This window comes from Ursus americanus, chromosome 36 (genome assembly GCF_024610735.1).
Source record: "Ursus americanus isolate L20-20 chromosome 36, mUrsAme1.1.p, whole genome shotgun sequence".
Lineage (NCBI taxonomy): Eukaryota > Metazoa > Chordata > Mammalia > Carnivora > Ursidae > Ursus > Ursus americanus.
Genome location: NC_142162.1, coordinates 6098002 through 6111286, shown reverse-complemented (window position 1 = coordinate 6111286; position 13285 = coordinate 6098002). Strand labels below are relative to the sequence as shown.

General features: G+C 35.3%; 1 protein-coding gene across 2 annotated transcripts in view; it reads right to left on the bottom strand.

The window, feature by feature from the left end:
- Nucleotides 1–13285, bottom strand: part of USP8 (ubiquitin specific peptidase 8) — a 74250-nt gene that overhangs the window by 36688 nt on the left and 24277 nt on the right. For both annotated transcript variants that reach the window (XM_045812026.2, XM_045812027.2), the window contains exons 3-7: nucleotides 11829–11973; nucleotides 6345–6430; nucleotides 4910–5072; nucleotides 2615–2657; nucleotides 361–505 (exon numbers count right to left, since the gene is read on the bottom strand). In XM_045812026.2, coding sequence (XP_045667982.2) covers nucleotides 361–505; nucleotides 2615–2657; nucleotides 4910–5072; nucleotides 6345–6430; nucleotides 11829–11973 — 582 coding nt within the window. The remainder of the gene's footprint in view (nucleotides 1–360; nucleotides 506–2614; nucleotides 2658–4909; nucleotides 5073–6344; nucleotides 6431–11828; nucleotides 11974–13285) is intronic.

The following is a 13285-nucleotide window of genomic DNA, read 5'->3' as shown; positions in this document are numbered from 1 at the left end:
ATGGGATGGGGTATTTCAAAATAAAAAACAATTAGTTCACGATTTTAGTCAATTTGGTGCATATGCTTCACGAGCTCACAAACAGAAAAATAACAGGAGAAATTAGTCAACAAAAAGCTTGGGAGAGAAGGCACACAAAGGCAGCTTCACTTCTTTTCTAATAAGACTACAAATGCCACAAACAGGAGAAAACAGCCAAACCAGAATGTCCTTTACACCACCCTTCAGAGAAAGGGTAAAGTGTGCCATTAAGGAGCAACAGGAGGAAAAAACCAACTTTATCATGTGTAGCTTGGATGCTAGGGTAATATCTACTACTGTCCACAGTTAACCATTTTACCTAAATACACAGTGACTCACCCTGGACTGATGGCTTCTTCAGGAACACTGAGAGAATTTGAAATATGGGAATCCTGATAATCTTGCATTCTTCGAGCATCCATTATAATCAAGCTGATGTTTTCATCCATCATCATTGTGTATAGCTCCTTTGCTGTGACTGCTCCTTGGAATCAAGACAGACAATATAAGCAACAAGAAATACCTAGCTCTGTTCAGTAAACACAGAACAATCATGTCTTCTTCTAGAAGAGTGAAGTGTACTAGGTATCATATACCTGCTACCCCACCATACTACTTATTACTTTTTAAACTAAAATTAAATATAATTTGTGTTTCTGACATTTATCAAGAAGCTAGTTCAATGTTGTTTCTGAAGGCTTAAAACACCAAAACTTGCTCTTGAGGTTACAACTACACCTGGTGCTGGCTCTATTGATGGAATAAAATAAAGGAAATTAATATATGTATCTCATGAAAACATTCTTATTCTCTTTTTAATAATTAAATCATTTGACAAATGTCAACCAGAACAAACATCTATGGTTCAAAAATTTTTGACAGATTCTAAATTCTTTTTAAAAAGTCTCTGATGAGGTCTTATGAGGGGCTTTTTGAAAAACGTATAGATTTTCAAGTATTCCTAGAGTAACAAGCCAAAAGCTTATTTGTGTTCTGCGTCAGGGGTTGACAAACTATAGCTACCTGTTTTTAGTGGACCATAGCTACACAAAAGTGTTTACATATTGTCTATGGCTGTTTTCTAGCTGAGACAGCAAGAATGACAGCATCCCCCACCCCCAAGCCCAAAATGTTTACTCTCTAGCCCTTTAATATTTAGCCAAAATAAAAATTTGTTATGTTGCTATTGACCTCTTCCACCTTCTACCACCCGAAAATGAAGATTAAAAAGCACAAGGTCAACTGTACTTCGATAATAGAAACTTTAAAAATAAATAAACAAGCAAACAAAGATTTAAAAAAAATAAAAAGTTACTACAAGAAAGCTTAAAATGAAAAGAACTATTTCGGCAGTGAGACGTGAGAAGAATGTAGTCACGGTATCTTCTAAGCTAAAATACCCACCAGCTAATAACCATCCTATTTCCCTAAGCATCAAGATCATTTTGACAACAAAATTGTCTTAAAAAGTTGGGAACAAACCACTTGGAAAAGTAACATCCAAGCAGGTTGAGATACAAAAAACACAGTTAAAAACAAATCTTGGAATGAATTAATAACAGCTTTTAGGAAGGTATCTTACTACATTGTTTATTTTTTAAATTGTTGTATGGTAATATTTAATTTTTTTAAAAGATTTATTTATTATTTTAGAGCAGGGGAGGGGCCAAGGGAGAGGGAGAGACTCTCAAGCAGATCCCTCTGCTGAGCACGGGACCTGATGTACGGCTTAATCTCACAACCCTGAGATCATGACCTAAGCCAAAATCAAGAGTCGGGTGCTCAATTGACTGAGCCATCTAGGCACCCCCTGTTGTACAGTAATATTTTAAATAGGGATTTATTTTAGTGCTACATATAATTAATATTTAAATTGAAACTTTTCTGAGAGAGGAAAACTTATGCAACTGAGTTTTGCTGTTTAGGTCACATATTTGTGACTGGAGTATCAATACCACCTATGGATAACATCCAAATTACTGGTTTAGATTTTTTTGAGGGAAATGGAGAAGACTTTTAAATAATCAGGTCTACAAACTAGAGTCATAAGTCATAATAGCTAATACACGAACCCTTTGACAAAGTTCACTTATATAAAGTCACTAAGAGTTCCACCTATATTAACTTTTTCAATCTTTACAGTAAGTCTATACAACAGATACTACTACTATCCTCACTTTGCAGAGGGGGAAATTAAAGTAGAGAGGTTAAGTAACATGCTCAAGATCACAGGAAATTCAAAGGAGGAGACAGTATTCAACATCTAGGCAGTCCGACTTTGAAGAGTCCATGCTCTTAACCCCTATGCTAAACTACATCTTGAAAAAAAAAAAAAAACCACTGAAAAGCACAAACTGTGCTTTGATGTTTTTAATTACATATCACCATTAATATTCTCCATGATATATGCAGAATATAAACACGTTTTCGATATAATTATACAGACTAAGAAAAATGATAAAGCTTACACACAAAATGTATGTAAACATTGTTTGCTTACATAAAAATATAACGTAAAATCTGAAGCTTATTCGGATTAAAAGAAGATCTCGATAATAACCTGAAAGAACTCCCTCTTTCTGTACACACTTACCTTTCTCTGTGGTCTCATTTTTTTCACTCTTTTCACCATTTATCTATATCATAGAAAAAAAAAGTTTCAACTTTAACAGAAGTAAAAATTTTCATAGAAACAGAAACTTCAACTCTATTACTTCACTGAAACTGAAAGCCCAGAAAATGAAGTGTGCAGAGTACTGGCATTTTATTAAAATACAGATGAAGAGTCATGGCTTCATCAGGTTATCTGGTAGCAGAAAACAGCTAAAATAACTAGCAGCACATCAGAATCATATAACGCTTCCTTGAAATTTCCTCAGTTAAGGGCTAAATATAATATAAAAATACAGACTGTTACAGAAATTTAATATTTAATTTGATGACGGAATATTTCTTACAATGAAATAAAAATTCTGGCTATTCCTTTCAGAGTTCAATATTACATAATTGAAGGAAAATAAAAATTTGTAAAAATACAAATTTGTATTTTCTAACCAAGACAACATGGGATATTTCAGTAAGGTACTAACTCATTTTATAGATGAAAAACCAATGACCCACTTGAGCCTAGTGATCAGTTTTAGCATCACTAAAATTAAAAAAGAACTGTATGTAATGTGCCTCCTAACATGATACAATATGAAGTGCACAGTATCACCTACGAAGCATTCTTGCCAAAAGCAAAAACTGAACCTGAATCCTATTAAGCTTCTAGGTTGAAATTCCAGCCTACAAGAAATATAGAAGATAGAAATATAGATTAAATGATACAAGGAGGAAACAATCAGATAAATCCAGAATGTGGCTGGTTCATTTCACCTGAATTAAAAAGTCAAATGCATGAAATAAAAAAAAAGAAAGGGGGCACTCCAGCAGAGAGTACTACAGAGACTTAATTTAAGAGACAAAACAATCAGAAGACTACGAGTAGACCTTGTGTGGATCTTAATTCAAATAAATCAACTCTAAAATATCATTGTGAAACAGTGGGTAAATGTGAATATAGCCTGGGTATTAGATTATATCAGGGAATTCTTGTTAATTTTGTGAGATGAAAACATAGCATTGTCATTATAAAGAAAATGTCCCTTTCTTTGAGATGCACACTGAAATATTTAAGAGTAAAATGGTATGTCCTCTGGAACTTGCTTTGAAATAATCTAGCAAAAGGGGAGAGGCGCAGATACAAAATGTGACAAATGTTAACTGATTATTGACACTGGGTAACAGTGTCTAATTGTACTTCTTTTCAGTATAAAAAGGCTAAACAAAAGTAAAAGTAATAAAAGTAGCTGGCTCTCCTGCTGGAAAGGCAAAAAAATGAAGAGATTGAAAAGTCCCTTTCATATAATTCTTTGAAGTCTTGTTACTTATTTGTATCAGCCACTTGACCTACAAAAAAACATCCCCCTAGGGCAGTGTTATTTATCTTACATTATGAGTTCCTACAATCAACAAACCATATTTCTTCACTTCTTCTTACATAGTGCCTAGTACAATCACAAGTAATTCAATAACTATCTCTCAATGAAACCGATGATGATCACATACAAATGATAGCTGAAAGCTACAAAATCCTTAAGAAAAAGCAAAGCAGAAATCTTTCCATGAATTTCAACAGTGCATTAGAGATTATATTTTAGCAAACACAGACACACAAAAGAAAAGAAAGAAATTATATTTTAGGAAGAATAATTTCTCAGAAGGTGAAGAAAAGAAGACAGAGCGGTAGCTGGCAGGTATAGACTTTGTCACTGATGGTTCTTGGCAAACAAATGATGTGGCTAGATTACAAGTGGTCACTGAATAAAATGAAACAAAAGAGGAAGAGGGAAGGGAAATGGTCAGAAAGGAAGAAAAAGCGAAGAGAGTACGAGACCCTAGAAACAGGTAAGGTTGGGCATCAAATAAGTAGTATACCAAATCTTTTTCAATGTAAATTACATTGAAAGAGGAGACCTTAAAGATCATCTATTTCAAGATCTTCATTTGGCAATGAGGAAATAAAGTCCTAGAAGGGTGAAGCAACACTTGACATAGGACTGGAACTTAGATATACTGAATCACAGCTCAAATGCTCTTTCTACAGCTCTAATCGAGTTGATAGTAATGGCAAAAAACCAACTGATATGCAGAACAGAGTTCTGTAAAGCTCCAAAAGAAAGGAATCAAACGAAGCTGGAATATTTAATTCAACTTCTAATAAAAACGCATTAAATTTTACCCCTGTTGCCTCAAAGTACATTGCAGTGGTTATCTCAACTTGCCTTAAGCACATCATCTGAAGAAAAGAACCGGTCTTTTTACTTCACGAATAAATTTGAAATACCTTTTGGGTTTTGTCTCTAGAATCCATTACATTTTCCAAGGAACTTTTAGGTGATGTGCCACTATCCTCTCTTCCTGCTTCCTGCCTTTTCTGTTTCTGCAGCTGCTCTTCCTCCTGTCTGTCCTTTTCTTCAAGTTTCTTCCGAACTTCGGCTTCTTCATATCTAGTTGAGAAAAGAAGTCAAGATGTCTTTTATTGGCATGATCATGAAAAATAAAAGAGTTACAGTTCCATAAAATTAGCACCCCACTATAGGGTATTTTATTGCAGCATACTTTCTCCCTCCAACTGAAATTTGATTCTGCCAGTGTTCTGTTACAAACAACTCATAAATCTGCCCTCTGTAGATTTAGTTCAACTTGCCCAAAAATCTTGAAAAGAAACACTATGCTCTCAAGTTAAAGTTGTTTAATGCTCTTTTTGTTCTTTCCCTCCCAAAAATTTCAACCTTTAAAAATTCAAATCTCCTGCAATTTTTCAAAGGACTTACACTCTTAAAATGAATTCTAAAGACTCATTCGCTTATGAAGTAGTTCAAAATATAAAAAGTAAAGACAACAAATAAGTGAGAAAATGGCCTTAATGACTAAAAGATAAAGGAGTATCTTTGGTAATAGTACAAGTAGGGAAAAACTAGGCAAATCCAAGAGAAACATCAATAAGGGAAATTCTGTTTTACTCATTTGATTAACTGGTCAAAGGAGGAAGAGAATAGTGATTCTAAATTGTATCAACCACCCTAATATACTCCAGCCCTAAAATTAGTAATTTCTGAAAAGGATAAAGGGAATATATTAATTCAAAAAGGTAATTTCTAAGTAAAGACTATGATGTATATAACTAGAATAGTTCATTGATCCAAGCGTGAAATATCATTTAGAAAAACAGTTCCCTTTTTATTTTGTTAAAGAATGACTAATAACTAAAAATGGAAACATACTGCTTCTAATTGCTAATTACTTTATAAGCCTGGTAAGCCAGTCATGGTAAATACTAGAATTAGATCTGTTTTTTAAATATACATAGCTACTGCAAACTAGGCAAAACTAATAGTAAATACTGCATTCCCGTAAGACCAGTGTCCAGTAACCCATTACAACCTGGGGCATATGAGGAATTATATTTTTCTGAAGAATCCTGTCAGAGAGTTAGAAAAAATTAAACCTGAGCTCTGATGTACTACACTAATGCTTACCTTAACAATCTATCATTCTAAACATTTTTAGATTTTCAGTAAAAAATATGAATGGTAACACATGAACATAATAAAGGTAATATGGCCAAAGATTCTAAATTTTGTGCTCCAGTTAACATAAGATTTATTTCTAGGAACTGGGATTCATAAGCATGGTCAGATATAAATGGACAAGTTCTAAATATTACTTTTATCTTCTAAATGAATGTTCTTTTAGGGATTTTATAATAATGTCTGTACCTGAGTTTAAGGCTTTCAGAGAGTCTTTCAGCTTCTTCAATAGCTTTTTTGATGTTTGCAAGTCCAAGTATTGAATGAAAGTAGTCCTAAAATTATAAGAAAACCATCCCATACTTTTAGTACTGGCCACTGTACACAGCACTAATGCTAAAAACATTAAAATCATGGTGCTATGTAAAGGAAAGACTGGATGAAAACATTATGATTAAATGAAGCACTTTTTTTAAACTTTTAACCTACATAAACATACAACTTGTTCTCCAAATGTTTCAAAAGCGTTCTCTTCATACCATTAGTTTGAAAAACAAAACAAAACAAAACCCTAAAAGGTAATAATTTTATTTGGAAGACACCTTTAAGAAGTATATATACTATTCCTATTATTTATGAATAAGTTCCAAAAAGCAAGCTTTCAGGAGCAAAATATATTTTCCTACTGTAAATACGTTACTTAGGGTTTTTTCTCTAGAATCAGAAGCAGTAAAGCAAATTGTATATTGACCCACAGCATGGCATTTATTTTGTTTTCCTTGTTTTAAACTGAAATGTTTTTGCCTCCACCTTTATAATAGCAACCCACCTCTCACCTAGAGTCAAAACACTTTTGACATAAAACAAGTTTCACACTTGAGGAAACCTTGAGTAAAAATCAAATGGTAGAAATATATCATTAATAATATAATCTTTAAAAAGAAAGGTTTGGCACATAATTTACTAACAAGTATAATAAAGCTAAGAAAAATAACTTCTCTAAGAGGTCATTCATTAGATCCTGCAATCAGAGATATTTTCAAATCAAGGTTGGTTTGACATGACCGTAGCACAGTGAGACTCAGCTAACTGATTTTTGGATCTAATTATCTAACTGGCCACAACCTGTCAGTGTGACTCTGAAACAGAGCCTAGTAGCACAGTTCATCACAAATGATATAGTAATAAAAAATTTATAAAAAGAAAGACCAAGAGGCCAGATATCCATCGTTGGCTCTTTGAGAGGCAGTCACTAAGAGCTGGTGGAGTAAATCTACTGATAACAGCTATCATATATCTATCTATCTAGCCTAAAAGAAGATCACGTTTTGGGGCGCCTGGCTGGCTCAGTAGATAGAAAGTGCAACTCTTGACCTCAGGGTCGGGGTCGTGAGTTCGAGTCCCATGATGGGTGTAGAGAATTCTTAAAATACATAAATAAAAGTACATCATGTTTTGGTTAGGCTTATTCTTCTAAATAAAGACTAAGTAAATTAAAAGGCCCTTCACTATGTAATTTCAATCAAGTATATAGTTTTTTCAATATTGTATCAACTGGAAACTTTAGCTGCAGCAATTTCCAGACTTTTGATGCAATATGTTTCCTTTTTTAGGACTGTACGTATTTATTTGTCAGAGAAAGAGAGCGAGAGTGAGTGAGCACAAGCAGGGGGAGCCTGTGACAGGCAGAGGGAGAAGCAGGCTCCCCACTGAGCAAGGAGCCCGATGTGGGGCTCGATTCCAGAACCCCGGGATCATGACCTGAGCCAAAGGCAGATGCTTAACTGACTGAGCCACCCAAGCGTCCCGATGCAGTATGTTTTCAATAGAAAACAAAATTTAATCATTATTGTAAGATATTCTCTCATAAAAATAAAACACAAAAACAAAATTACCATGACTTGTTTCATTAATTTTTTTTTTTTTTTTAAAGATTTTATTTATTTATGTGACAGAGAGACAGCCAGCGAGAGAGGGAACACAGCAGGGGGAGTGGGAGAGGAAGAAGCAGGCTCCCAGCAGAGGAGCCCGATGTGGGACTCGATCCCGGTACGCCGGGATCACGCCCTGAGCCGAAGGCAGACGCTTTAACGACTGCGCTACCCAGGCGCCCCATGTTTCATTAATTTTTTGACATGAACTCATTAAAAATTTTAGCCAGCCTATAAGCCCAGCTTTAACCCTGTTTAAATACTGAAAAAATTGTTTGTGTTTGGGCATGCCTGTTACAAACTTCCAGAAGAAACTCCCCTAATATTAGGGAGGTTTTTTTTGTCAATAATTATCTCTCTCTGTGCTCTTAAAGGAGCACAATTAATATTTTTAAGTTTTCAATAATACTGACAATTGGCAGAATAGAAAAATAATACCCAATTCTTACACGGCTAAAAATGTTTGTTTCTCAGGTTTACCCAAGTAGAACTTTCTTTTTTTTTTTTTTTTTTAAAGATTTTATTTATTTATTCGACAGAGATAGAGACAGCCAGTGAGAGAGGGAACACAAGCAGGGGGAGTGGGAGAGGAAGAAGCAGGCTCCCAGTGAAGAGCCTGATGTGGGGCTCAATCCCATAACGCCGGGATCACGCCCTGAGCCGAAGGCAGACGCTTAACCGCTGTGCCACCCAGGCGCCCCCCCCCCAAGTAGAACTTTCTTATTCCCAAACATAAAAATTCAAACAAGCCTCATGATTTCCCAAATAAAAAGGCTTACCAATAATATTTAGGATAAATTATCATGTATACCATGCAGATTTGAAAATATAATTCTAATTTTATCTAGACTTTGCTACACTAATATTTTCAATATTATCTCCCTTTGCAGATAACCCTGAAAAAATTGTTCAAAAACGGATTTTTTTCAATGAGTAAGAAATATAATGTGTCCTTTACTAGTGAGCTTGCTAGATTAGCATTTTATCTAATTCTTAAATATTCCCTCATGTAAAACAAGAGCGAAAGATACAAGTTTCTGAACAAGACTAGTGACATTATATTCTGCCCCTACCTGATTTAAAGTGTAAAACCTAGAAAATGCCTAGTTAGTAAATTTAACACTTCACATACTTCAAGTGCACTGGAGATGTTGGGCTAAATAAAATAAAACAATAAAACAGTTCTAAGGCAGAAAATAGATATGCACTCTGGACAGAGCAAATGAACTACAGTGTAGAAGTAACAGCCTGAGTTACCTGAGCCTTTGCAGGGAGCTTCCTAAGCTGAACAACTCCTGCAACTTTCAACTACTCCCTTTGGAAATGTAATAGATACTCTGAGGAAATGGAAAAAAATTCTTATCGATGAAACTTCACTCCTAATCTTCCCAAGTTAAAAAAAAGTAGCTATAAAAACACTACCAATCTTCTCAAAGAAAAAAAGCAACCATTAACTTAGAAAACTACAGCAAAAAGTAGGGGTGCCTGGGTGGCTCAGTCAGTTAGGCGGCCGCCTTCGGCTCAGGTCATGATCCCAGGGTCCTGGGATGGATTTCCCCATTGGGCTCCTTGCTCAGCAGGGAATCTACTTCCCCCTCTGCCTCTGCCTGCCTCTCTCTCTGTGTCAAATGAATAAAATCTTGAAAAGAAAAGAAAAGAAAAGAAAAGAAAAGAAAAGAAAAGAAAAGAAAAGAAAAGAAAAGAAAAGAAAATTACAGCAAGAAGTAAATACATAAAAAATTGGCCCTACCGCAACAAACAAAACAGGAGACACCAAAACTACCAAGTTATCCGAAGCTGCAAATCTTTCAAAAATATTTACTTAACACTTTTACACTTCTTTTAAAAGCAATTCCACTTTAACAGATATTATAAAAACTGTCAAAGAGCATGCAGAAACTTGTTTGAATTTGGGCAGGCCTCTGTATCTGCAGATAGGTATGCCCAAGAATGTTCTAAGGATAGGACCAATCTAGCCATCTGTGGACAAAAGGATGAACCTCTAAATGCAAGGGGTCACCTTTCCAAAGCTAGATCTAAATCCCTGTAACTATTATTAACAGAACTCTGCTGGTGAGAAGGAATACCAGCAATGATTTATCACTATTAAATAAAACACTGAAGTCATCCCTTAACCAACAACCAAAGAAATTATATTGGTCACACTACTCTGGAAAAAAAAAGTTATTTCAAAGAATAAGAGAACATTTTTCACTTCTGTACGTCAATTTAAATAAGGCAAGCCAATTCAGTGAACAACAACAAAATCTCAATTTTAATTCAAGAATGGCTTCTCAACCAGATAAGAAACCTATAAGCAGTATAGGTTGCTGCTATTGTCTGGTAGCAAGTTTGCTGGTGGAACCACCAACGCCAATAGTCCTCCAATTTTTTTTTTTTTTAAGATTTTATTTATTTATTTGTGAGAGAGAGAGAAAGAGAGGCAGGCAGAGGGAAATGCAGGCTCCCCGCTAAGTACAGAGCCTGATGCAGGGCTTGATCTTAAGACCCTGAGATCGTGACCTGAGCCGAAGGCAGACGCCTAACTGACTGAGCCACCCAGGCGCCCCACCATTTTTTTAATCTACTTGCTATGTTCTTCTTTTGCCCATTTCTGGTGCAGCTGAAAATGCAACCATTTTCTCTAGCAACAATTACCCTAGTCATTGGTTCTCTTTATCCATTTATACCTCTCCCATTTTCCCTCCCTCCCCATGGCTTCAGCAAAGTGGAAGAAAGGAACTTGCTCATAGGATTAAAAGAAAAAGTAATAATAATAATAAATAAAAATGGAAGCAATCAATATTAACTGACTCTTTAATATGGCTACAATGTCACTCAAATATAAAAATCTGTCACATAAGAACAAGTGACTGACCAACCAGGGACTGATGAATGAAATAGGAAGATGTGGTGTGTACACACACACACACACACAAAGAATGAGATTATGTAATTTGTGACAACATGGATGGACCTAGTGGGTATTCTGCTAAATGAAACAAGTCAGATTGAGAAAGACAAATACCATATGATTTCACTCACATGTGGAATCTAAAAAAGCCAAATGAATAAACAAACAAAAAGTAGCATCATACCTGTAAATTCAGAGAATAAACTGATGGCTGCCAGAGGAGAGGGAGTAGGGGATAGGGCAAATGGGTGAAGGAAAGTGAGAGATAGGCTTCCAGTTATGGAATGGATAAGTTACGGGAATAAAAGGCACAACACAGGGAATGTAGTCAATGATATTATAATAGTGTTGTATGGTCACCGATGGTAGCTACACTTGTGGTGAGAATAGCATAATGTATCAATTTGTCCAATCACTATGTTGTACAACTGAAACTAATTTAACATTGTATGTCAACTACACTCAAATAAAAAAGTTAACAGAAACAACAAAACATTCACACACACAATAAGTGACTAAATCTTGAATCCCGAGAGAGTATGACTGCAGTCACATTTTCTCATTTAATGCATGAGTAAACTGAATCCTTCCACTTGACCTGGTGATCATTTATTGTAACAGAAAAATATGCGTCTGTACATTGCTATAAACTTGTACTAACCCAAGGCAAATTAGGTATGTGTATATAGTGTGATTCTATCCACATATATACATGTACAAATAAAGAAACTGAACATTTAGTTTGCTTTTTCTATCTGCATAAGAGTTTGAACTTGATGCTGCATAATGTGATCTAAATTTCAGTATCAGTTAAAACTTTTAGAGAAAATCAATAGCTCTACTGTGCAAAAATAACTTAGCAAATAAAAATGCAGAAATAAAAGGTACCTGCTGTTGCTTGAAGTCAGGCCTTTTTTTGATAAGATTATAAACGGTCACGTATTTCATATATAGTACATATGCCCTCTCCTCATCACGATCTAATCTGCATTCTTCTGCTGTCTTGAAGATCTTCAGGGCACTCTGTACATAACTTCAATTAGAGAAAAAAATAATTAAAACACTTGACATACAGGCACGGGGGAAATCATGTTTAAGGTCTACAGAGAATCTTGATAACATGAATTTCATAATTTAGACTGCACGACTTTGTAACTGATACAAAGTTACATATATGTTTGGATGCAACCTGAAAATTCCCCTATCCTACAAATAAATACTTCTGCTTCCCAATAGTTGTTTATATACCATCAAACTGTTCAAAATGCACTGAGCCCAATTTTTTAAAAAATTTGCTATGATAGATAATCCTGAGACAAGTGGTCCTTCGGCAGCCACATAATAGTCATATTCTACGGTTAAAGAACATAACACCATACCGTTTGTCCTGAAGTAGGGGAGCTAAAATCTTTAGTTAATGTTTAATGTAAAACACTTTTCAATTCTCCTCACCCCTTTCTAACTATGTTGTAAAAATCTCCCCACCTAAAAATCTAAGAAACAAGGGACAGGGAAAGAGACATGAGTTCCGTCTCTTTACTTGGTTAAAGTTTTCTACAAAATGACCAAATTACACTGATTCACTGGTGCTAGAAGGGAAAGTGATTTAAAGTCTAAAAATAAGTCATCTTAAAATTCCACTTTGGTGAAATATTTGAGGATTCTGTGGCATTCATTCTAAGGCCATCTGCCTGGTTAACAGTCTTTCGAAAGCAAATTAATAAAATAGGCGTTTCTGCAAGAGGAATTCAATCACTGAGGACTAAAGTTTTGGCAACCCGGTCATAGTACTAATGCTTATATATAATGTGCTTTATCCATAACATATATACAGAGCAGTGTTTCTTGTTTTCTGTAATTTTCAATCTGCTCCACAACTAAAACATGGATTAATGATGAAGTTGGCCAGGCCAAGACCACCACATAAAGGAAAAGGGCCAAAGTTATATTTAGGACCAAAGGCAGTCCTATACAAGGACCATTTCAGTCAGTGTGTACACCCTGCCTAGCATAGCATCACAGTCCTAGGATAGGATAAATCAAACCAATGCTAGTAAGGAGATTCTCTAGAAGAGTTTAGGAGTGGGAGCTACAGTCCTTGGGTTTTATCTAAACTTCTTTCACTCTGATGCATGTATATCTCATGCTCTTATATGCAGATCAAGCTGAGATGGCCACAGTGCCACTGTGAGTCTAGTGAAACAGCTAAAAATCCTAAAAGGATTCTATCATTCTTTAGAATAGTGCTATGCCATAGCAAGAACATGAGTTTGTGGTGGTATATTTAGGGAGTCCTGCTGACATACCACTTCCTATGGGATCAGGGTGGTCCCAGAGCTAAACCC